The sequence below is a fragment of the Chrysoperla carnea genome, chromosome 1 (assembly GCF_905475395.1).
Source record: "Chrysoperla carnea chromosome 1, inChrCarn1.1, whole genome shotgun sequence".
Taxonomy (NCBI): domain Eukaryota; kingdom Metazoa; phylum Arthropoda; class Insecta; order Neuroptera; family Chrysopidae; genus Chrysoperla; species Chrysoperla carnea.
Genome location: NC_058337.1, coordinates 38,261,392 through 38,286,835, shown reverse-complemented (window position 1 = coordinate 38,286,835; position 25,444 = coordinate 38,261,392). Strand labels below are relative to the sequence as shown.

At 28.4% G+C, this 25,444-nt stretch overlaps 1 protein-coding gene across 1 annotated transcript; it reads right to left on the bottom strand.

The window, feature by feature from the left end:
• On the bottom strand, nt 1–25,173 carry LOC123305903 (ATP-binding cassette sub-family G member 4). The gene is made up of 9 exons (XM_044887741.1): nt 24,691–25,173; nt 7,174–7,481; nt 6,182–6,327; nt 5,026–5,264; nt 3,802–3,930; nt 3,039–3,326; nt 2,871–2,971; nt 1,503–1,658; nt 1–1,069 (listed from the first exon to the last, which is right to left on the bottom strand). Exons 1-9 carry the CDS (start codon nt 24,902–24,904, stop codon nt 725–727), a joined length of 1,926 nt encoding a protein of 641 aa, XP_044743676.1. The 5' UTR covers nt 24,905–25,173; the 3' UTR covers nt 1–724.
• Nucleotides 25,174–25,444: the final 271 nt, after the last annotated feature.

Below are 25,444 nucleotides of genomic sequence, written 5' to 3'. Positions count from 1 at the left end.
GAAAAAAATTTTTGTTTCATATTTCTTAAGTACTAATTATACGACCGAACCGAACTTACTCACGTTCTTGAATTAACTACAAGTCGAGACGTCAATTGATAACCCGAAATCGAAATGGCGGGTGTACATAATGCACAAATTTTTAGAAAATATTAAAAAATTTTGCTCATGTTCGGGGAAAAGATTTTGAGGGAGGCTCTAGGAGTAATTTTTTTAGGAATGTGTTTTAATTGTTAGGAGGCGTTCTTTAATGCTCGGTCGCAGGTACCAATATTAAAATGGGTTTTTACGATCTTCCAATTTTCATTGGAAGAAAGAAAAGATAAAAAATTTGTAACGTCAAATTTTCTACTTCTATTAATTTTAATAAAAAGGTGGTTGGCGAGAATTTCGATTCAAAACCACCTTAAACATCAAGAATGTCAACAAGTAAAGTTTGAAGTAAAAAATGGAAATATTTTCTTAATGACCTTATGCCAAATAGATCAGTCTTATTGGATATTTATAAAAATAAAGAAGGATAGTAAAAAATGGCAATAAAATCACGTATCGATTGTAATTGATCATTGGAGCGGAGAGGAAGAGGATGAGCATTTTATTTCAAAGATAAATATAATCAATTCGTGATTTATGCACTAATCTGTATGTTATTCGTATAAAATTGTTAGGGTCTAAAGTTCCATTTGAACAATTCTCAATCAGTAAATTAAAAAATTAATTACATTTATCTCACAGCCACTAATTTCCACTTGAGTAAACAGAATGCTGATGTTCTAAAAATGAATAAAATAACTAGTAATGCCATTATGTCATTCCAAAATTGGTCCCCACGCATTGCCATATCTGATAATAGTTTCTCAGGATATTTATAATGACAATAACCTTCTTTACATTCCAATGTTTCACGATCCATTCCATAAATTGCACCCACGTAGCCTTCAAATGCATATCGTAAATATGATAAGTAACTTCCCCAATATAAATATGACGGTAAATCTCGTAAAGTCACTCCAAAACCAGCAAACATCATCATTGGAATATTGAATGTTGGACCGATAAATGTACCATTCTATATAAAAAAAAATTATCACGTTTAATTTTTATAATTTCTGCACATGTAAGGGAAATAGTCGATTTTTACTATAAATATTATCAAAGATAATAAATGAGAACTCTAGGATATTTCGAAATAAATTTCGATTTTTGCCCCAATTTCCTAGATCAGTTTTTTGTATTTTATTAATACGTATTTCGACTACCAAGTCGTCATCATCAGTAAGAATTATCTAGTCGTGATTATTTTTATTATGAATGTTACTCTTTGCTAATTTGGTTGCTATCTTTGATAATATTTATAGTAAAAATCGACTATTGGGGCATAAATCGAAATTTATTTCGATTTTTACGTTTCCTGAATAAAGAATAAAATGAAACGTAAATTTTCAAAAGAAAGTAATTTGTTTTCTTTTAAACTTTACATTTTTGTGTATCACTTTACTTACCACAACGTCAAAGATGGCTCCAACCATTAATCCAAAACTCTGAGCCACAAATACCATTAGCAAACTAACAGCCCAAAACATGCAAAATCGATTATATTCCAATGGTTGTGCGCTCATTAAGTATATTATTATTGTAAATAAGGAACAACTTATTACCTAAAATTAAAAAAAAAATGTTTTAGAAATCACATACAACGAAATCCTTGAATTATTGACAAGATTGGGGAAAGTTGAAGGTATTTAATGAGAAGCACATGCCAGTCAGTGCACGGATTAAAGAACATTTTTAGCCGGAATATTAGGTAAATGAAAATTACAAACCAGCAAGAAATGTCACTCAATACCATGATTCACCGTTGGTAGCGAAGAGATGAGGGGAACTGCGGTCATTGAAAAGGGAAGCGTTGTCCTGAGGAACTGTAGGGAAGGGGGCGAAGTAATTTTCTACAACGCTGAATCGATAGAGCTATGCAATAGTTAAAGGAGGTTAGACAGAGAAATTTGAGTGCATAGTCATCAGAGTAATATTATTATTACGCTGTACAGTTGGATTTAATCACAACGTTGGGAAAAAAACACTCCTTTACATTCCAGTTTTTAGGGGGTGTAGACAAAGCAGGAAAAGAAAACTAACAAGTGAAAGCAAACAATTGACTAAGTTAATTGTTGAAATACCATGTACAGACAGTGTTGGTAACGCAATCATTTGTTTTTTAACGTCTTGTAAGTAGAGAAAGATCTCCATTCCTCTTACACACAAATACAACACGTGTATAAATAGTATGTGTTCCTAGCCTAATTTGCGCTTTCACGGGTAAACAGTGATGTTTACGAAAAAATGTTTCAAACAAAAGTTGTTAATTTTTGTGTTATTAATATTTTCTACAATAAACTTTTGTTCTATCTCTAACGGTTTACAAGATGGGTTCTACGAACTCAAAACCCAATTGACCTATGTTGCTCATTTGCGAACTCGATCTTACTTTTTATGTCCTAAGCACGCTATAAATAAATTTCAGCTTGATATCTCGTTTCGTTTTTGAGTTATCTTGATAACAAACAGAGAGACGGAAATGGACTTTTTAGGTGATTTAAGCATTACAAATTTGGGTTTAAACTTAAAATAAGTACCTTAATATATTTCATATATACATGGCATAAAAAATTAAATTTGGCAAGAGTCAAGAGCATAGAAGTAACCTCTTTGATCAAGAGATATTTCACAGTATCACTATTCTTAGTGAACGAGAAGAGTAGACAAAATTTTTAAACTCAACTTAATTAACTTGGAGTAAATTTTTTTTATTTAAGTTGTAATGAAGGATTTTGAACTACTTAATTTATAAAAAAAATAATATTAATACTTACTGATATTGGAATATCGACAATCGATATAGAAAAATAAAATGCTTTTAAAGAATACCATCGATTGAAATGCTCTTTTTGCAAAATAGTCATTTCTTGAGGAACTGGAATTGAAAAAATTTAAGTTCAATTAGAGTTTTTTATTAGATAATGAGGTTTTAATTAACTTACAAGTTAATATGGTTAACATCATGGTTGAAAACATATGATGAATTAAAATTGCAAATAATAAATTATAATTATCTAAAACTCGTGTTCCATCAGATCCAGATTTTATATAAACTGTACCCAACATGAATCCAGTTAATATATTAACAATTAATCTTAAATGCGTTAATGTGGCGTCACGTTTTGATTTTAAAAATCCACGCTTCGTTAACACTTTTAATTGATTCCATTGCGATGTTTCTTGCATTCCACCTTTACGAAAATGTTCTTCTTTGTGTAGTGGATTTTTTGCTATAAGAAAAATATTAATTAATACAAATTATTTATTTTTACTGTTTTAAAATTTTCTAACTAAAGCTGATCTTTTATTTAAAATTAATAGAATTACTTTGTTTTTCAAATATAAGATCTCTCTAACACTAAGCAAGTTCAATAGAAATGTTATGTATAGCATTGCTATATACTTGGTCATGAATTCAGGGCACTTGCAAAACCCAGGTTTTTTCCTGATATATTGAAAGATTTAATAGTAGCATTAGTTTTCAAAAAAATTTTTTAAGCACTGTTGTTTGGTAGTTTTGAGAAAAAAGACTGTCAGGCATACACTTGAACGGACAAAAGAAGGTTCTTATAAGACCTCTTTTTTTTCGGATCCTAAAATTTCTGTTATTTCTTGTATACGTCAACAACGTGGTTCCTTAGAAAGATATTATGAATAGAAACATCGAAAAAGCTGAGTTTTGGGTGAATAATTGTGTATAATTACCTCGTAATGTTTTCAAGTCTGGTAAACGTTCATAATCATTCATCCATTCTAAAGTTTGTCCATTTTGCATAGATGTAACCATTGTTTGAATTTTTTCCTCACCATATTCACCACATGCCAACTCGATTACTAAATAAAGAATAAGAATGAATATGAAATTTTTTTATCAAGGAAAACAAAGAAATTTGTTCAATTGCACTTGTTAAGGATGTACGATCGCTAGGGCAATTTTTAAAAATATGGACTAAAGTTAAATCAATTCTGAATATTTTAGGGGGGGGGGGAGAGAACGGTAGATGGATGATATGTTTTCATAGATTTTTCCAAAACTAGTCGGTGAACATTAAAAAAAAAAAGTATTTAAAGTTAAAAAAAAGCCCGTTGTGTGAAAAAATATATTTTTTCAATTTTGTTGGTGAATTATGTTCTAACTTGACAATATAAGACGAAAAGTAAGAATAAAATTTTTGGATACCTAGATATTTCGAAAACCAAGGCAAGTATCGACAAATTTTATTCTTGTTTTTCGTCTACATTCATGACAAAAGTCATCAGATAAGATAAGTTATAACAAAATTCATCATCAAAGTTGAAAATAAGGTTCAAATAATTTCAACCACAAGTCTAAATTTGTCTTGGCGCTCGTACTATCTTATAAGGTCAAAACATTCAAAATTTTATTAAAAGACAACACCGGGAAACACGGAAACAAGATGGTGCACCGAATGAAATCTTTTTAATTTCACTGACGTGAAGTTAAAAGTGAAAACCTATTTCATATTTTCATGTCGATTTAGTTTTAGGAGATCTTGGTTATAATCAGCAGTTTTAACGGTTTTCAGTTACACGCAAACGATCGCCTGCATAAGAAATATTACAATGTTGCAAAATATCTTTCATTAACTACATCAGCTACATTCTCGGAAAAATGGATTATTTTTTCTCTCATCTTGGGTTATTCTCTTATATGCATGGTCAATACGAGCGGATATTTAAAATAAAATCTTGATAAGTTCATAGTGTTTTTGAAAACAAAAAGGATGCATTATTTCTTTACGTTTAGTCCGAAATAAATTTCTATTAACGGAAATAAATAAATAAATGCCAAATGTAGAAATAACAGCATATTTTAATAGAAATATTCCTCTTTCTGCAAGAGTTTTACATCGCTTTGTATGAATCGAAAAATTAATTCAGAATAATGTTAATTAAATAAATACTTACCATAATCAGCAGGATTGTGGTACAACGGACATGGTAAATTAACATGATCGAGGAACGGTAATAGATTATCTGTGGTGCCTTGATATAGACATTCACCACCCGCCAATACAAACACTTGATCAAATAATGAAAATAAGGAAGCAGATGGTTGATGTATCGTACATACAATTGTACGCCCTTGTCGTGCTAACATTTTTAATAAGCTCACACATTGATAACAGGAAGAGCTATCCAATCCACTAGAAAAGTTTACATATTAATATTTAATATTTCTATTTCACCTTAATTCATTACATTTATATTATATGACTGTCTAACACAAAAATAAAGGACCAGGCAGGTTTAAAATGAAAATTGAGCAATTAATAAAAGTTTTTTTCTTGCCGCGAATGGAAAAAGCCTAAGTCAGTTTCATAAAAAACCTGTTTTGGGCAATTATCGAAAAAAGTATGAGAGTAACATTTCTTTTAATTTTGAGCGATACTAAGGAAAAGTCTTAAATTTCATGAATTAAGATTTTCCGTAAAGCCTCACTTAAGTTATCCGCAAAAATTTATTTAAAGCACTCCGATAGGAGTCATCTGTACCATCCTTGAGAACAACCTGCCACTCGAAGACGAGTCGTCATCGGGTAAAAAATGCAAATGAAATCAGATCAAGCTATAGGATTCTGTCGAGGTCAGATTCCATGTAGAGAGCCCACAGCTTCTCCGGCGGGATTTCTCCCAGGATGGATGGATCCAAGGTTTCGAACCAGAACATTCTGAATTAGACGCCTTGTCAATTTCTAAACATGCATTAAACATGGCGGAACTGTGTAAAAATTTTTAAAAGCCATGTAATATAAACAATTTTTAATCGGAATTGGTGCTTTGCTTTTTCATATAAATTGAATTTGTTTATGCCTATATTATACATTCATATAATTTGCTTTGTATACTTTTTCGCAATCTACCAAAACTTTGACTTTAAAAGGTTTTTAAGATTTTTACAAATTACTATTTTTTAATGGTATATTAATTTGTACAATAAAATGCTGCAAAAAAAACGTAATACTTTCTTGACGTCATTCAAGAAAAAAGTAGGTATCTTTTTTTGGCTGGACATATAATTTTAGGTAATTAATTGTATGAAATAAAATTTTTTGTTTACTTACGTAGTAGGTTCATCAAGGAACATAATAAGTGGATTATTAATTAGTTCTAAAGCAATTGATAGCCGTTTCTTTTGACCTCCAGATAATCTGCCTGCTCTGGTGTGCAATGATTCATATAATCCTAGTGTTGTTAGAATTTCTTCAATCTAAAACAACATATTAAAAATTATGCTAGTTGTATTCCTAAATTCCTAAATTAAAAACTCCTTATCATTTTTTATAATTGTGAAAAATAAATAGGTAAGCGGCAAACCGATTGTGTTAAATAAAATCTTAAAAGAAACAAACAAATCCTGTAGTTTACATAGCGACTTTAACAGTCGGAGTCCATTATTGAGAAGATTTGAGCCGGTCTAAATTTTAATGAACCCCGACTGTTAAAGTTGCTTTCTAATCTACTGCACTTGTTGCTTTCTTTTCAGATTTTATCTAACACAGTCGGGTTTTTTATTTTTTTAATTATTTATTTTATTTTAGACTTTTATGTTCGTCAGCACTAAAAAACCCTCTTATTATACTATATTAAAACTTTTTAAAACAATTTATTATTCCTTATTAAAAAATATATAACTTTGTAATCCCTTTTTAAATTCCTTTATTTTGTTACCCTACTCGAAAGGTTTTGTTAATATTTTTTATTAACGCATTACTATTTGACTCCAAAAATCCGCCATTTTGTTTTGTTTTTTCAAATATCCATCTAAGAACATAGGGTTTTGAGACAATTATAACGATAACTTAAATGTTGAAATCTATGGAGCCGTTTGGAAGATACGAGGAAATACTTTAAACAAACTGCATATCTACTCCTCCTTTTTTTAATCGCCGATTGATTACCGATAAAAAAAGAACCTAGTTTACTCCCACCTTGTACTTTTGTTTAGCGATTTATGAACATAAAACTGTGGCATTGTTATTTTTAACCTTGGAGAAAAGAGTTCCCAGATGAATGGATCTATTATTAATTAAAATGAACAAGTTCATATACTTACAATTCCTTCTTTTTCGTATTGTCGTATATTAACACCTAATTTTAAATTAGCCGCAGATTGCATATTTTCTTGTACAGTTAATAATGGTTGTAAACGATCATCCTGTTGTATATAACATGATACTTTTCTGAATGTAGATAAGTCACGAATACGGCCATTTGTATAAACTACACCCTCAACACCGGTAATACGATATCCTGATATAATATCAAGGAGTGTTGATTTACCAGCACCCGATGGACCCATTATTGCGATTAATTGTCTTGGTGGGAATCGACCATTTATTCCGTGTAATATTTCTTTTTCTTCTGTAACAAATAAGATGAAACAAATATTAAATATCATACATTTCTTTCTAGCATATTCTCTTTAAAACAAAAAAGAAAAACATATGATTTCGTAATATTTATTAGCTTTGTGATAGAAATACTTAGCGCTGTCGGTATACGACGATAAGCACATGAACGCTGCACCTTTGGGTACAGCTCTGAATTTTTGTAAATAGTTTCTTAGAACTATAAAGTGAAATTTTACCCGATATGATTATTCAACCATTTTTTTTACGATGAAAACGGGCATTTGTAAAATTAAATATAAATTGACAATCAAAATATCATTTCAGTACATTTTGATCATGTCGAGTATAATAAATTCACTCTCGACCAATCCGGTCCTTATTTTGGGCAAAGGAGATTCTATTTTTTGGTAAATTTTGACTTTTCTATTACATAACATTGTTATATGTCAATACTAAACTTTGGAACACATTTTAAGATATTATAAAATAATATATTTTTTCGAGGCATTAACAATGTAGTAAAAAAAACATTATTATCCCTATATATAGATACTATATATTATAAATGTGAAAGTAAGGATGTTTGTTTCTTTGATTGTTTGTTTATTTATTTGTGTTTGTTTGTTTGTTTGAATGAAACTATACAACAATATAGCTCATACTTCAGAATAACACACGAGCTATAATTTATAAAGATATATTTAAAAAAAATGTGTTTCTAATATTTTACTGCTTCATCTATGATCATCATTTTAAACCATAAATTAAAGATTTCTGTGAAAATTTAAAATAGTAAATGTAATACAATTCATTGCCATCTTTTCCAAAATACTCAATGAATTATGACTATTTTATACTTAAAAAATTTAAAACCGTGCATATATTTTAGCTGTGTAAAACAATCCCTTCGAGTGTTATGGAAGGGGGATAAGTGTGATCAAGAGAAGTGGAGGCTATAAAGCGGTGGTTTTTACTTTTAAGCCCAGTGAAGCGGGCGGGTATTAAGCTAGTAATGAATAAAATTACTTTGTGGTCGAAATAATATTTAAGGAAGTTAGAAAGGAATAACGGGACCAACGGGTCCCGAAAAGTAGATATAGTTAGTCCGACCCTGGATTCTCCTTAAGTCAGTACTTATAGTAGTAAATTATAAATTTGACTGTAATTTATCATATATATCAATTTTTTCTACTGATTAAGTCAATGAATTTAGAATTATTTAATTTTTTTTTGTAAGGTAACACAAAAGAATTGCGACCAAATAACTCTCTTCTGCCCAATATACAGTAGTGAATAAAATAATATCTAAATTGGAAAACTACCGTGGAAAATTTGGTTTATGACAACATATTATAAGCTATTAGCTTCGACTATTATGCTGATAAAAAGAAATATTATGGATTGTCAAGAGTTAACTACAAGATATACCTTTTATTATTATTTTTAAAAATGGTTTAAAACTTTATAATTTTATGTTCTTTTTGCATACAATTTTCCACTTTTTCCAATCGTTGTAAGTAGAAAAGGATAGTCTTATAGAATTTTTGGTAGCACTATTTTTTTCCACAAACACTGAATGTTGCAAAACATGTAAGTGGAGTCTAATATTTTCAAAATATTTTCAAGAAAATGACCACAGTGTAAAAACGATAACAATTTATAAAAACGCTAGACATTACTTGAAAAATATAAAAAAAAAAGAAATAAAATTTGAATTAAGAATTATTCTAAGGTTCTTGATCTTAAAAAATAAAAAACAAAATTTTGTAGACATTTTAAATTTTTTTTTGTCAAAATATTTTACCTAGTTTAAACAATTTTAGAAATTTTTTACCCACATTTGATTGTAATAGTCCGGAAGCCACTAATCCTGAAAGCTTCGTGCTTTAGCTTAATAAATTTTTTAATAAAAATTAAAAGTTAACACGAATAAGATGCGCTTGGTCGGCATGTTTAAAAATATTTTAAACAAATTATATATCAAACGGGTAAAGTGAAAAAAGGTTTCCGTGACAATGAATAAATTTTACATCCTATCACACCATTCAAATAGATATACCGAATCTTTCCGGTTAAAAATCATTGATCAGTTGGCTTTTTTAAGAATAAATATGATATTTCTCACAAAATTAATTATTAGATTGATCAAAATCCACGATGATGGTAAATCATTATGGACATTTGTGAATGTATAATTTACCTATTTAAATAATTTCGGTAAATTAAATCCACGCCGACCAAGTGCATTTTATTTTTATTAAAAATTTTACTAAGCTTAATCACGAAGCTTTCAGGATTGGTGGCTCCTTGCCTATATTGAAGATAGGTATATAGAATTTTTTTATTTGTATGAAATGACAATAAATTTTTACTATGGTGGTCAAGGTAAACTTGTTGATGCAATTTACAACTGCATACAGTGTAGCTATCAGGATTCCATCAATAATGAAATAAACTAATTATTTGGAATAAAAATAAATAATTAATAAATATATTATCAGTTTTTTTTTATTAGTTTGCATATTTTATTAATTTATGTTTCTATACCATATAAATACTTGTATAAATTATCCATGTTATCTTATCAGAAGCAAGAGTACCCCACATGTTCCTTATTAATGTTGAACTGTTGAGTGACACTGAATTGAGTTTAATATTTTAAAAAAAGGTTATTTTAATCACGCTGAACAAAAAGCTTCTTGATGTGTATCTACCTTTTGATTTGTGTACTTTTTGATGTGTTTATAGCGTTTTGTTTAAGAGAGCAAAGTTGTTTTAAATCAGATAAAATCATTTAATCGTAACTCATAACGTGACTTTATCAGTTCTAAAATTAAATCCCGACCCAGCTGTTTCGCATCCACTCTCCGCCGCATTGCCCATGCAAGACCCCGTTTCCGCTTCATTAAGAGGAATGGATTTTTTGATGTAGGTCTCTTTCTATCATAAATATTAATGGTGCATTACTTACAAATCTGGGGAGCAAAAGTAGGCCGAGGGTGACAAACATCTGAGACATTTTTTACATGCTCCGGTAGTGTGTATACAAGTTTTCTCCCCGACGGAGGCAGGAATTTGAAGAGAGATAGACTTATAACAGGTTATTGTAGATGATAATAAAATTTCTTCGCCAATTTAATTATAAAATTTGGTCAAAATTCTTTTAACCATACTGAATAATGTCTCTCCATAGCAAAAATCTCTCTCCATCAAACATCTTGTATCCATTTTTTAGTTGTTGTAACAATTTCTCACTTCAATCATTAAGGGCTTACGTGACATAAATTACAGGTAACATCAATAATTAGTTTATATAAAAAGTGAAGAATGTATAATAATTATGTATAAAGTGAAGTAATTTATATGTTTGCATGTTCAAAATATACAAGGTGCTCCAAATAACTACAGACAAATGCATTTCAGAAATTCTATTTCGACTTTAGAACTTAAAAATTCCTTTACAGTTTGTGGGTACGACGTACTAGTAATAATTTTTTTTTAAATTAGTTCGATTCTAAAAATGTGAATTTTTCATGAAGACTACCACAGTTAGCTATAGAAAAATTGATGGTATTCGATAGTTACAATTGGCATTTGCTATATACGAAATTCAATTAGTAACACTTACGACAAAAAACTCAATCGATTAGAAGACTCCAAATTAAATTTGGCTTGAAAAACTGATATAAGCTTTTAGAAATTATACGCTAAAATTGTTATAATATCAGAAAATACAGATTTCGAAAACCGTGATGTTTAAAAATCAGAAAATGAAATAAAAATACAACTTTGATTCATTCCGCGTTTTCGGTTCCTGTATATTACGAAAACAATTTAAAAATGTTTCAATACCTTTTTAAAACGCGTTTATTAGCTTGGTATGTATTTATGTATCTATGTATCTATGTAATAGAATCTTTGAACGTGATTTTCACCTATTTAAAACGTCAGATTAAATTGAAATCACACACTTATCAAGGAGTGATGACAATACAATAATTTATCAAGTTTGTCCGATTATACTGATCAGGATATTCAAGATTAACGATTAACTAAAAAATATTTGATGGTGGAAGCGCAGATAACATTCCATATTATTAAAAATCACGTTTTTGTAGTTAGCAGAGCTAAAAAGTCGAAAATAAATAATTATTTAAAAAAACTAAAAACACGCTTTTGTAACTATCTGAAGTAAAAAGTAAAAATAGAATAAAATTAAAAAAAAAAAAAGAATGATTAAAAAAAAAATCATTTTATCGTAAAAAAGCGTGGATTGCTTTTTAAGATATTTTATAATAAATTTACTTTTACCATTATCTGATAATAAAATATTTACAATAATTGAAATACAGCATCCCTCGCTTTTTTACGATAAAATGTTTTATTTCTTAATCAATCAATTTTTTTTTTAATTTACAGAAATTATTTTTTACTTTTTCGTTCAGCAAGTTACAAAAGCGGGTTTTTCTAAATTATTACCTATTTATTTACTTTTATTTGTCACTTTTTAAACTTAAAATTCATCAAAATTAATTCGATCAAAATTAAGAAGTTTTTTCTTAAAGCGTTCAAAATCATTTAAATTTTTCAATTATCTTAATTTTTTTATTTGTCTATTAACAAGACTCATGACTGTGCCCATGAATGTGTCTTTAAAGGTCCAATTACTATGACATAAAATTGATTCTGAAAATTATTCAATATGCTTCTTATCGAACTAAAGAATCGAGACGGCGCCGTTTTTTAATTTCCATATACAAATATTGTTTAAATAGATTTTCACAACCTTTGGAATAAATAACATCCGTATTATATTATTATAATAATTAAAATATAAACATTTGCGTAATTATTAGTTTTATATGTTATTGAACATTTTCAATAAATAATAATTTATTAATAATAATTAATAATTTAATCAAAACAAAAAAATTGATGGCAAGATGGCCCCAAATAAATTAAATCTTCTTATCAATGTAATAATTTTCAAAATATTTTTCAAAATCCTTGACCTATGATCCATAGTTAATAAACAATTTATCTATTTTTATTAATATTTCATAAAAATCAATACACATATTTCAAATATTGACTTGTATTTATCATTGAAAAACTATTTTTAATGATAAAGTTCTAATAATTCATGTTTAACAATACATTTTTTTAAACTAAATATTGTTTATAGGCCAATGATTCACGATTGGGCTCTTAAGGATGCTCAATACAGTTAGGCGAGTAAATGTTTTGAGAGGCAAGAAGAACGCGTAGATATTATAAATCTGTCAGCATCGTTTACCAAAATATAGACGACGAGCATTTTTTTTGACATTGAGAATACATATACAAACGCATGGTATCGGCAAATATGTAATTCTTCTATATGGCCAGTAAAGAGAGATAGAGCTCTTGTCTCACAGAAAGTGAGACAACTAATAAATTTCTCTCCCACACACTTGGGGGCGATAATAATAATAATGCATATACATATACAGAATGTCAAGGTTAAGAAGGTTAAGCAATTGCATCTAAGTGATAGGTATTATATACCTGTGTTGAAATTTCGATATGCGTTGAGATAATTGTAAGACGCTTGGATAGTGGGAGTTTCTTAGTTGAATAGATGAACTACAACAGATAAAGCGTGGCAAGTCACTTTTGCAATTTCATATAACACCTATAATACTTCTTACTAAGATGCATTGCTTAACGCATGTACTTTGTCATACTCGTGATATTTATATGCCTAGATGTAAATCGAACATTCTGTATAATATCTCACTGTTTGCTTATGTTTGTGATCTTGGTGCATCGTATTACATCGTAATACTTCGTGTTATGGCGACATTATTATTATTCTCGCCCAGAAACTGTGCGAGAGAGAAACTTATCGGTTGGCTCATATTCTTAAAGCCACAAAATTACGTTGGCCATGTCGGAGTATTAAATATATGGAATAAGAATAAGCGTTGCTAGATTTTCAAAATGTGAGCTTGTATTTATGTTTTCTTATGCTTGTATTTAATTAAGTAGCTGCAGATTCTGACACTTTAGTTGCATATAACTAATGATTCGAGAGGATAATTGTCTGGTTATTTACCCGTAAGTTAGTTGGTTAATTAACCGGTAAAATAAATTTCTGAATGATAATTAACCAAACATTTTTATACAGCTGATAATGCAGGCTGATTATTATTTTTTTCATCATACGTCAAACCTAAAATGCAAATGGCGCATTGTTTCTAAAACCTTAGAAGTTAGTCATAAATAAAATCTACATTTGTAATCGGTTCGTGTAGAGTGTGAAATTAAAAATATGCCAAAGACTAAATAGCATTAAAAACTTATTTGGGTAATTGTCCGGTAATTTACCAGTAGTTTATTGGTAAATTAAGTAAAATATATATTTTACTGGTAAAATCGCATCCCTATTAAAATAGAAAGTAATTGACAAATATAGAGTTTGTTAAAATACCGTAAGTTGCTGGCTCTGAATGTTTTCTTTCACCTAAATTACCTTTAATAAAACTATTTTCTATTTCTACATATTATTTCTAAAAGTTTATTTCCACACTACCTAAGTACATACTTCTATTATAAATAGTGAGGTACTGTTAAATTATCAAAGATAATTAATTAAACGGAACTGTAATAAGTATTTGAAATAATATTTCAAACCTACCTCAATGTCTAAGCTAATTTTTTATATAAATGCACATAATGTTGATTACACAATACTCTCCAGAGAGGGTGTGTTAGGATGAAGGGCTTGATTGACATTGTCAATACTCACTCGTAGGGCTGAGGCCCATTGTATTGCCCTATAATAATTTGCAAACAAAAAATTCTTGCCAAAACATTAAATTCTTGCCAAAAAATGGCACGATTTTCGGAATAGGGCCGATGCGGTATAATCGGACATCGGATTCGTGGGAAGAGCTAAATTGTGACAGAGAAGATGAGAAATCGGTTTTTTCCTTTTCCCCACTATGACAGTTGCTGCAAAACACTGTCAGGTCCAGGTGTTCAGCGCGCCTGCCACCCAACCAGTGTCATTTAGTTGCCACACCAATTTTGCTAGCAGGCAACACAATAACTTTCATATAAATACTGTTTATATAAATTATGAATTCGATAAATAAAATTATACCTTGACCCCTAGAAGTATAATACAATGCGTACGAGGTAATCTACAAACTATTTGTCTGAAATTTTAACGTAAGAAGTTGTTTTAAATTACAGAATTCTTAATGAGTCAATTTTATTTAACTAAGCTCAGAGTTTTTCCTAGTCCATTGCCAGGGTACAAAAACCATGTGCTGTAATTACAACTGTGTTGAATAGAAATCGTGTTACTTGATAACAGCATAAACATCAATAATGTATTATTTACTACTAATAAAATTCCAAAGGTCTCAGTAATTTAAAAGGTAAGACGGTAAGTCGCAATCGCCGGGAAAATACCATGTATAGCCAGTGTTGATTATACGCATTCGTTTGTTTTTTTACGCCATATTAGTAAAGAAAGATAATCAAACACACGCATACATAATATATGCAACGTATAAATTTATTTAGGAACATTTTTTACATTTTAGCTTTTGTTTTATCCTTAACGGTTTACAATATGGGCCCTACGAACCCAAGACCAATTGACTTAAGTTGCTCATTTGCGAACACGATCTCACTTTTTTTGTCCTAAGTACGCTATTAAAATTTCAGCTTGATATCTCGTTTCGATTTTGAGCTATCGTGATCACAGACAAAATAATTGCGGTGATAATGTAAAATTATATTTCTTCTTTCATGCAGGGTAAGTAATTTATTTCTGCACTGTTTTCCTTGCGATAAGTGCTTAAATTACGTGCGCCTACTTGCTATTATTATGTGACAAGTAACTTTGGCGCACGTAATGGGCAATTAGCTATTTTTTACTTTTCAGTACAATAAAAACTTGTTTTTTAAAAAGTTTTTTTTTTCTTCAAATTTTTAATTGATTACTAAAAGCGTATGGATATAAAAATGGTGGAAGCAATGGGAAATTCTGGTCATGTCGTCCCCATTTATGCTATCCGATTTTTATATGCATAAAAAATTTCAGCTTAATTGGAAACCGGAATGTGGGTCAAATTTTGATAGCAATTCCAGACAAACATACAAATGAAGTTAAATAAAAGCTTTAAAAAAGGGTCGTATTGTTATTTTTTTTTAAAGTAGAAAATTTAAAATACAAATTTATTGAGAAATTGTTCTGCCAGCTTAAAAGGTTAATCGTAAACAAACTCTACAAAGCAATCGTTTGGAAACTTTTTAACTGATGAATGCGAACTTATCGCCTAATCTACAATGAGTAATATTTATAAAACATTGAATATTCCAATAAAAAAAAAAGAAAAAAAAAAAAGAAGAAATATAGAGGATAAACTATTATTGTGTAAACTTTGATTTTATAATTCATTTCAAAGTCCATGCATACTCTTTTTATGGTATAATTGATTTTTATGTATTTTAACAATAATAATATGTGTGTTTGTATGTATGTATGTACGATTTGTACTTTAAACATCCTAATGCATGATTAAGATTAATATTCTTAACAATAAGTGCTTTTCATATTATAATCATTATTATAAAAGATAAGTAAAAGTATTAAAGTATTATTGAATCAAACACTTCACACAACAATTATTACCGAAAAAACTATATTGTTTTTTCATTAATTGTTTATTTTTAGATATCTACCTACCTCCTATGTATAAACATATTAATTATTAATTATAATTTTAATGTACTTTTGAATATTGACAATAAATTACAATATGATTCAAATTCCAATGTATTATATATTCAACAATCGATAAACTTTAGAATCATGTTATCTTAGTAGAGAGAAGACTATGAAAATGTGAATATAACAGCGTGATTTCTCTCAACCGGGTTAAGTGGTCGGTTTCGTTTAATTTTGTATTTATTAAAAGTTTATTTGCATTTTGGGTTTCGGATTAATTCAAATAATTTTTATAATGTCAGAAATTTTATCGTTAAGCTCGCGTTGTAACCTTAACCCGTTAGTACTCCCGACCAACTGGTCGGCAAACTTTAGTTTCGTGATGAGAGATTTGCTCACACGATCTGTACATGCGTCCAATATTTCGCCCGTTAAATATTCTTTTTCTTTACTGAGCTCGAAGTTGAATAAAGCGAATAATTTTATATAAAAAAAATCAAAATAATCATAATCTTATTAATTAATTACATTGTTAATATTTATTGAAAGAATTTTTTGCATATTAAAAATGACAATTTTATATAGAAAATAAATGCACTTAGTGGGTATGTACCAGTAAGAATGCTTTCAATAAAAATTATAATATAAATTAATCATAAAAATGTTTCTTATAACAACTTCATCTGCATTTATTAAACTTATTAAGGAAATTAATAAATAATTGTTTATTATTATTACAATTATTATCACCAAAATTATCACTCAATTAAATATCATGACATTGTAATGAAGAAATTACACGAACAAACCCGAAAATTTCCGAAGGTAATATTTTTTTGCTAATATCTTTAGTCTCCCGGTGAGAGAAAATCTTACAATTTCCGAAAGGCTTGAAAAAAATATATTTAAATAAACTGTAGATAGATTAACTGAAAAAATTTGAAAAATTCATAACTTGAAATTAGATAAAATTATATGAAGAAAGAAAAAGTTTCAACCACATATATCATTTGAAAAATAAAAGCTTTTAAATCGAGCGTGAGCCAAATACTCATAACGAGAGTGCTGACGGATTTACTAGCAGATAAATAGGACTCGGCCACTAATTCCAAAAAAAGCCGACAATTAGTATTTTCTTTATCCCTTTTGCCATTCGCTTTTGTACTCCGACATCTTGTGTAGAAATCTGAATCTTCGACCTTTTTCCTGTTTAGTCGATAAATTTTTTAATTTAATTTTCACTGTCGAGATCTTATTTTACTGAAATTAAATTAAGGGTTCTAGATCAGTACATTTTACAAAAAAAAATTTATAATCTGCTTTATAATATTACTAGCTGTGAACTACCCGCTTTGTTTGGCTACTTCAATTCCAAATATATATATACATATATATATATATATATATACATATATATATATATATATATATATGTATATATATATATATATATATATATATATATATCAATTAGATTATTGTGTTATAACCTTCACTTTATATGCCAACACTTACCCTCCTTTTGTTCACAATTTCGTTTAACCTCTAAAATTATCAGTCTCTACTATATTATGCATGTATTATACACAAAAACCTTCCTCTTGAATCACTCTATCTATTAGATACTAAATTTGTATTACTAAATTTAGTGTACTAAATTTGTATCATTTTATCAACTTCCCATATTTCCTTTTTCCGTCCAAAATAATAATTAAGAATTTGTAAAAAAATAAATTATAATTATGTAAAAAATACGTTGAATATCATAGACGTAATAGATCGAATTTCGACTACGAGCAATACAAGTATACAGTGTGTTCTATAAGTAAATGTTGTTGATCTTTAAATTGATCATTTCAAAAAGACCTTGCATTTGTTTTTGACCTTCAAAGTCATCTAAAATACTGGTAATTTGAAAGGTGTTCCTTATAAAATAGCTAATAATTCTTGTTTGAAATTTTTTTTTGAATTATGAATAGAAATGCTAGAATTTCAATCCAAAATTCTCACTTTGAAACTATTTGATTAATGAGAAAAATTTCATATTCAAAAGTGGTCTTCTAGCTTCCATCAGTTATAAACTCGAGTTGTATTAAGTTAACCTTGAGAGACGCCTTTCTTTTGAATTCCTTAACTTTTGTTCAAAAAATTTTTCGTATCTAGTTTAACCTACAAGATGTCTCTTATAAGGGATGGATAAGGGCTTATGGAACTTACTGTATGTGGATTGCAACTTTTTCGATGTACGGTATATGGAATATGTATTTACTAATTAAATCCATATAAATATTATCAAAGATAATAAATGAGAACTCTAGGATATTTCGAAATAAATTTCGATTTTTGCTCTAATTTCCTAGATCCATTTTTGGTAATATATAGATACGTATTTCGACTACCAAAAAGTCATCATCAGTATGAATTAGCTAATCGTAATTACTCTTATTGTGTATGCTACTTGTTGCTAATTTGGTGACGGACAACACTGTGCAATCCTCTCAATAAGATTAATTACGATTAGTTAATTCATACTGATGATGATTACTTTTTAGTCGAAATACGTATTTATATAATATAAAAAATTGATCTAGGAAATTGGGACAAAAATCGAAATTTATAATTGAATCCATATAGGAATTACATTGTATACTTATCAACACACTTATACATGTTTCTTGTAAATATTTCAGAAATACTTTAAATGTAGGTATATGCACTTAAAAACTGGCAAAGCCCTTAATATATTTTATCTGTTTTTGTTTTTTTTTTTATGTTATTCAATTATAGATAGATACGCATCACTGATTAGATATACCTACTTAGTAATTAGTACATTAATATTTTTCCTGGATAAAAATATTAGGTAATGTTATATCATAATACGTTTTCTAAACCACGTTGTACTGTATAAAATAAACGATGTAACAAAGAAGTCAATTATTTTATAGTAGAATGATTATTTTAAAATACTTTTATCAAGTAATTATTTTGTTGGCGTCATGAATACATGGAATAAGAATGCTGATGCTGATGTATAGTTTTTTTTTGTGATACCGATAAATTCATGGTTATTCAAAGAGCACAATGAGCGAATATCAGCGTATATCTAAATAAGAAATATACAAGCAGTGAATATGACTTTTAGAGGCCAGACCATTAAATCTATGATTAAGTAAATGAGCCTTTGTCCTGAAATGTTTTTATTGCTTTAAAAGACGTTTGTTTATCGTTACATCAATAGCTACAAAAATATTAATGACATTACCAAAGCATAAATGTGGGACTTTATGCCTCACAACAAAGCCGAAAGTTCGTAATTTCGGTCGTGGATAAAGAAAATAATTTGTTGGTGAATAAAGAAAATAAATATTTAACTTATTCTTGTAAAACAACTTTTAATATGTAGTTTCTGTGGCAGTTGCAGGCTATGATGTCACAAAGTGTTATTTCCCTTTCTTTCGATTTTTACATTTAAATTAACCTTCATATTTTCGTAGTTATTGGTGTTATCCAAAAATTGATTTCACACGACGCTTTGGCTCGATAATGAACTTCTTTTGAAGCAATAAAAAAAAGATAAAAAAGTTTTTGTTACAAAAACCCATTTACTTAATCATAAATTTAATGGCCTGAACTCTAAAGATCATATTAATTTCAGCCGAAAATAAAGTAAAATAGTTTTCATCACACGGACAGAAAGTTTTAGAATCCTGCATTGCACTATATGATGCTCGAGGTGAAACCGAATCTCATACTTTCTGCCCTTGTAGTGTAATATACTTATTAATTGCTTATATCTTTTATGGTTATTAATCGAGTTATTCTCGTTTTCAAAATTTAACGAAAGATTCATTGAAATCGACATCAGAACAAACGCCTATTATTACATATAAACATAAAATAATCAGATACTAATCAAAAAATTCAATTTTTGAAATGAAATTTCTTTACGCGCTCCACTAAAACAAAATTATACAGAGAGCAAACCAGTAAAAAAACGTGAAGTTATCATAATATAAGCAACGAAGCTTAGACTTGGTTTCTCCTGATTTCCCATTCAGTTTTTTTGGCGTACGTGTCCTAAAATTAACTATAGTTCTATTTCCCATTCACAAATAGCAATATCATAAAAATTTTTTTTTGACGTTCTGGGTGAATGCAATAATTTTCTATCAGAAACTTTATAAAAAATATTTAATAAAATTTATGAACATTTTTACTTCCCATGTTATGGGGTCAAAAATTACACAAAGCATGATAAAAAAATTTTTTACATTCAGTTTACAGAATTTTTTAGATAATTTTGCTTCTGACATTTGACAGTTAAAAAAAAACTTAGTTTTATTTAGAAATTGGAATATTCATGTAGAATCAGGTAGAGTAGGTACTTATTTGAAAAAATAATATTCCAGGTTTTCTAATCATACTTTTATAGAGTCACAGCTATAAGTTTCATTTTCAATAGTTTCTTTATGTTATTAGATCTAGGTGTACACACTAGAGTTGCCACCTCAAAGGTAAGTGATATCGGGAGATAGGCCAGAAATCCGGGAGAAATTAAAATTAATCTAATTATACCACCGAATTATAATCCTGTTCGATATTTTTGTTGTTTTGTGTACGCAAATAATTAAATATTTAAAAAAATATGCTCCAAGTAATTTAAAATAAAAGATCCTCAGAATTGTCGAATTTACCTAAAAACAAATAATACAAAAAATATCTTTTTTCACTGAACTTTGGAGAATTTATGTTGATATCGGGAGTCAGGAGAGATTACAATATTTCGGCAGCCTCCTGATTAAATCTGGATTGGTGGCAACGCTAGTGCGCACGTGGAGTATAATATGCGTAACTTCTTCAATATTCGAGTTTTATTGAGAACATCTGCAAGTTGCGTATTTTTGAGGTGTCAAAATATCAGAAACGTCCTTCCTACTTCCTTTGATTATTATTATCTAATAGTTTACACACAGTTGAATAAATCTACCGGATTTTGATAAAGAATTCGATAAATTTTGGCAAATGACTAATTTTTTATAAATAGGTTTCTTTTGTTGTCAAAAATACAGAAAAGGAGTTTTCCGGTTCCGGAACAACCCACGCAAACTTCTGCACGCGGTTTTATCTCAACATTGTTTTCTTGAATATCTCTGCTTCTAATGATGGGATTGAGACGAAGAAAAAAATAATTGTTTAATATAAATTTCTGCATCGACCTTGCTTGGTATCGAACCCTGAACATAATAAAATACCTTGAAAATCTTAAAAAAACGCTGTAACCTCATATTTTCAATTTTCTCTGATAAGTTTTCGAAAAATGAAGGAATTATAATGATTATTATGATAATTATGATATTATAATAATTATTATTACTAATAGTAATAATAATTTTTAATATATTAATAAATTATAATTAATATCTATGCCTGTTTAAATTGTACATCAGTATCACGCCATGGTTCGGGTTTGGATGGGAGCAAGGAGGATGAAATTTGATTTTGAATTTCAAGGTAAAAGAGCTTTTCACAAATTTATTTGTCATAGCTTTTCACAAATTTATTTGTGATATAAATTATGATACACTTTGGGTAAAATATAAGTGATTTATCCCTTTTTTTTTTTTAAATTTTTTTTTCATTTTAGTCATTTAAATAATAAATATATCTTATAGTGAAAAAAACGCTATGCACTTAATCTTACAAAATGATTTCTCAAACATTAAATCGTCTAAAAAAGCGTGGGGTGCAACATTAAATCTTCTAAAAGTTTTAGTTTAAAATTGAATAAATACGTGTTATATAGTTTTTTAAGACTGTAATTTTTTTGATTGTTAGTTTTATAAGATCAAATAAATAATTCAGCTTTCGAGCACTTCTACTTTTTCCCAAATTTCCACCATTTTCACCAAAATTGAATTTTGTATCATATTTTCGAATTCCATTATGACAACAGCTGTTGATGATATCATAATCTCATATTTTTATCAGCACAGAGTACTTAAACAATTCGTTTTTATTGTAAAAATTATAATTTGATTATATTAATACCCTTAAAATGATAAAAAAAATTTAACAATTAAGGTTACCAGAATGTAACACTTGAAATTTTAAAATTAAGGAAACAAAAAATTCAGTGCAATACAGAAAGCCACATATTTCTTATATTTTAAAGTCATTTTCTGGTGGCTGGATCCTTGATCCAAGGAAAATTGATCCAACCCGAATATTATTGCCAGTTCTATAAACCTTAATATTTTGCAGAACATGCAAACAATGACTAATTTCAGTTGCTTATTATGATATTGTTTAGTTAGTATTATATAAGTAACTTTAGTTATAACACTTATTTCCAAAATACTTTGGTTGAGCTACCTTGCGCTTCCACCATAACTATTTATTTTTGATTGACTTCCAACAATATTGTAAAAAAGTTTTGGATTATACACACGTTAATAGCGTTCATGTACTTGTTGAAATAATGTATAATTTTTATCTATACGATACCCCTCGACTGTTACAATACATACAATATCAATATGCGAAAAGTTAAAAGTCTTGTTCAAATAGTTATTTCTCTTCAATTACATTTCTGTTCAACAGTAAAATTGTTTAATTTTGCATTAAAATATGTCAAACATGAAATGATTAACAATTTTGGCTTTTCTTTTATAACTCAAAACAAATAGATCGATAAACAGTTAGTTTTTTGAAAATTTCTGACAGTTTTTTTTTCTGGAATTTTAAAAACCTCTCCTATGCTATCTGTGTTAATTTCTAGCTAGAAACGGTCAATCGACTTGAAATTATTTATTTATTTATTTATTTATTCTTTTATTAATTATACAATAGCATCCTTAATAAATTCAAAAAATTTTAAATATTCTGATACTGCTGATACCATAGCGAAACAACAACCTTAATATTTCTTTATATTTATTTGAAGCATCGCAGCACCGAAACGCAAGGACCAATTTTAATACACTATACAGTTGAAATGGTCTTAGCAAAAAAGGTTTTTTTTACATCAATACCATTAACAATATATAAATAACTGCATAAGTTGAAGTGCCTTAAAGACCGGTGTTTAGATCGACTCCCATACGGTTATCATTCTTATCTGTAGAAAGAATTTATTCAAGGAACAATTCTAGTCTTTTTCGATTTAATACTATACAAAATTTGAAAATATTTATCGAAAATCCTTTCATGCTAGAATTACCTTAATATCTTTGACTGAAATATTTAACTGCTTTAACAAATAACAATACATCAGTTATTTCTTAAAGCAGTTAAATATTTCAGTCAAAGATATTAAGGTAATTCTAGCATGAAATGATTTTTAGATAAATATTTTCAAATTTTGCATAGTATTAAATCGAAATGGAATTGTTCTTTGAATAAATTCTTTCAATAGATATGAATGATAACCGGGAGTCGATCCAAGCACCGGTCTTGTACGTCACATTAATTTATGCAGCTATTTATGTTTATTGTTTATTGATATTGATGAATCGGGTCAAAAAAACTTTAAGGACTTTTCTGATTCGACCATTTTAACTGTATAAATTTGGTCCTTGCTGTTGGAAACTGCCTCAAATAAATATAAAGAAATATAATGGTTATAATGTCAGAAAATTGTACAATTACCAAAAAAAAGGGAAATAAAAAAAATAAAAAAATAATTAAAAAAATTGAAATCATCTCTAGCTAGAGATAAACTTAATTCAAAACTCGGATCATTAGCACCGAGACCATAGAAGAAGTTGTATTAACAAGTTTTTTAATTCTAGAATAAGAAAGCCAAAAATTTTCAAAAAAACGAGTATAAGGTGGTTGTCGCCATAACGACTCATATGGAAACAACTTTGAATAAGTTGTTTATAATTGTTTTGGTAAGTGTGCCACTGTTATAAAAAATTAACGAGAAAAGTGCAAAATAGATTTTTTTTTTGCTGAATTTGAACAAATAGGTAAATAAAAATGTATATGATTCAAATGTTTTAAAATATATTTATATTAATAATTTTTAATTTTATTTAGAATTTGTTATAGACCGTAAGCCCATAATGACGAAATAAGTCTGCGATTCTTTTTTTCTAACTTTAGGGCGAATGATATAAGAAAATTGAGGTTTAAGTAATAGCCCACGTGTCGCATTAATAAAATTCATTACGAAATTAGGTTCTATATTTTCACCTTAAGGCGTATCTTTTAATCCGTACAGCTTTAAAGAGCACAAGTCGCCGATAAAAATGGTTGTAGTTTACAAGTGACAAAAGTCCTTTTTATACTTTCTGTACTTATTTTATATTTAATGCTCTAAATGAATTTCTTTTAACATAAAATTAAAAAACACCGATTCCTTTAATGTAGAAATCGGTACGCGGTTTGAACCTAAATTTTCTTTAAACCTTTGTCAACCTTCCAAAAGTTCTATGAATTAGGTAACGAAGTATTTTTTCAAAAATTATAATAAAATGCAAAAACTTACGTTGACGTAAAATATTTCCAACAGAAACGGTATACTTGATATTATTAAATGAAATATCGATTGGACTTTTATTTGGTTTGCGAAATTCTAAACCATATGCTAATATTTGTTGTTCGACAATTAACGATTGTGATGAAGCTTGCGATGCCAGCGAGAACTTTTTGCGCTCAGGATATGTATCCTCTGGCATAGTATGATGCATCACCGTATTCATTTTAATTCGATTTCGTTTTCCGTTACGATTTACTTTAAGTACAACAACACTATCACACAGTATTATTTAAAAACTGTCAATTTAATTTACACTTTCTTTAAATAATCATTTTCATATGTAGATCGATGGAAAATTGAACCGACTGCACTAGAATAAATAGTCTTCACTGAATTGTTTACAACTGAATGTATAACTGAATAAATAACTAAAGAAAATTGACTTGGTAAGTGTATGTGTGTTGATTCAAAGTTCGTATTTAAAACACAAAGGTGAGTGTCCAAGTGAAGTGTTTTTTTGTTGTACAGTAAGTTTTTCAAACTTGATGATGAGTATTTTGTTGCAGTTCTGATTTAATTTTAATATTTTTTGTTTGTTTATTTGTTATCTGTTCATTAAATACGTATTTAATGAAATATTTTTGTCGATCACTGTACAACGTCCACTGGTCACACTGATATAAAAAGTATATTTATTTATTATTTTAGTTTGAATTCAAGATAAATTTATTATTAATTTTTGATATACATTTCTTATATTATG

What these genes read in the sequence shown, in the direction of transcription:
- LOC123305903 (XM_044887741.1), bottom strand. Translation starts at nt 24,904, where the DNA reads ATGAATACGGTGATGCATCATACTATGCCAGAGGATACATATCCTGAG. An exon ending in TGGAAATATTTTACGTCAAC is followed by an intron (nt 7,482 to 24,690) that starts GTAAGTTTTTGC and finishes TATTTGTTACAG; the next exon opens with AAGAAAAAGAAATATTACAC. An exon ending in GATGTTAACCATATTAACTT is followed by an intron (nt 2,972 to 3,038) that starts GTAAGTTAATTA and finishes TTTCAATTCCAG; the next exon opens with TTCCTCAAGAAATGACTATT.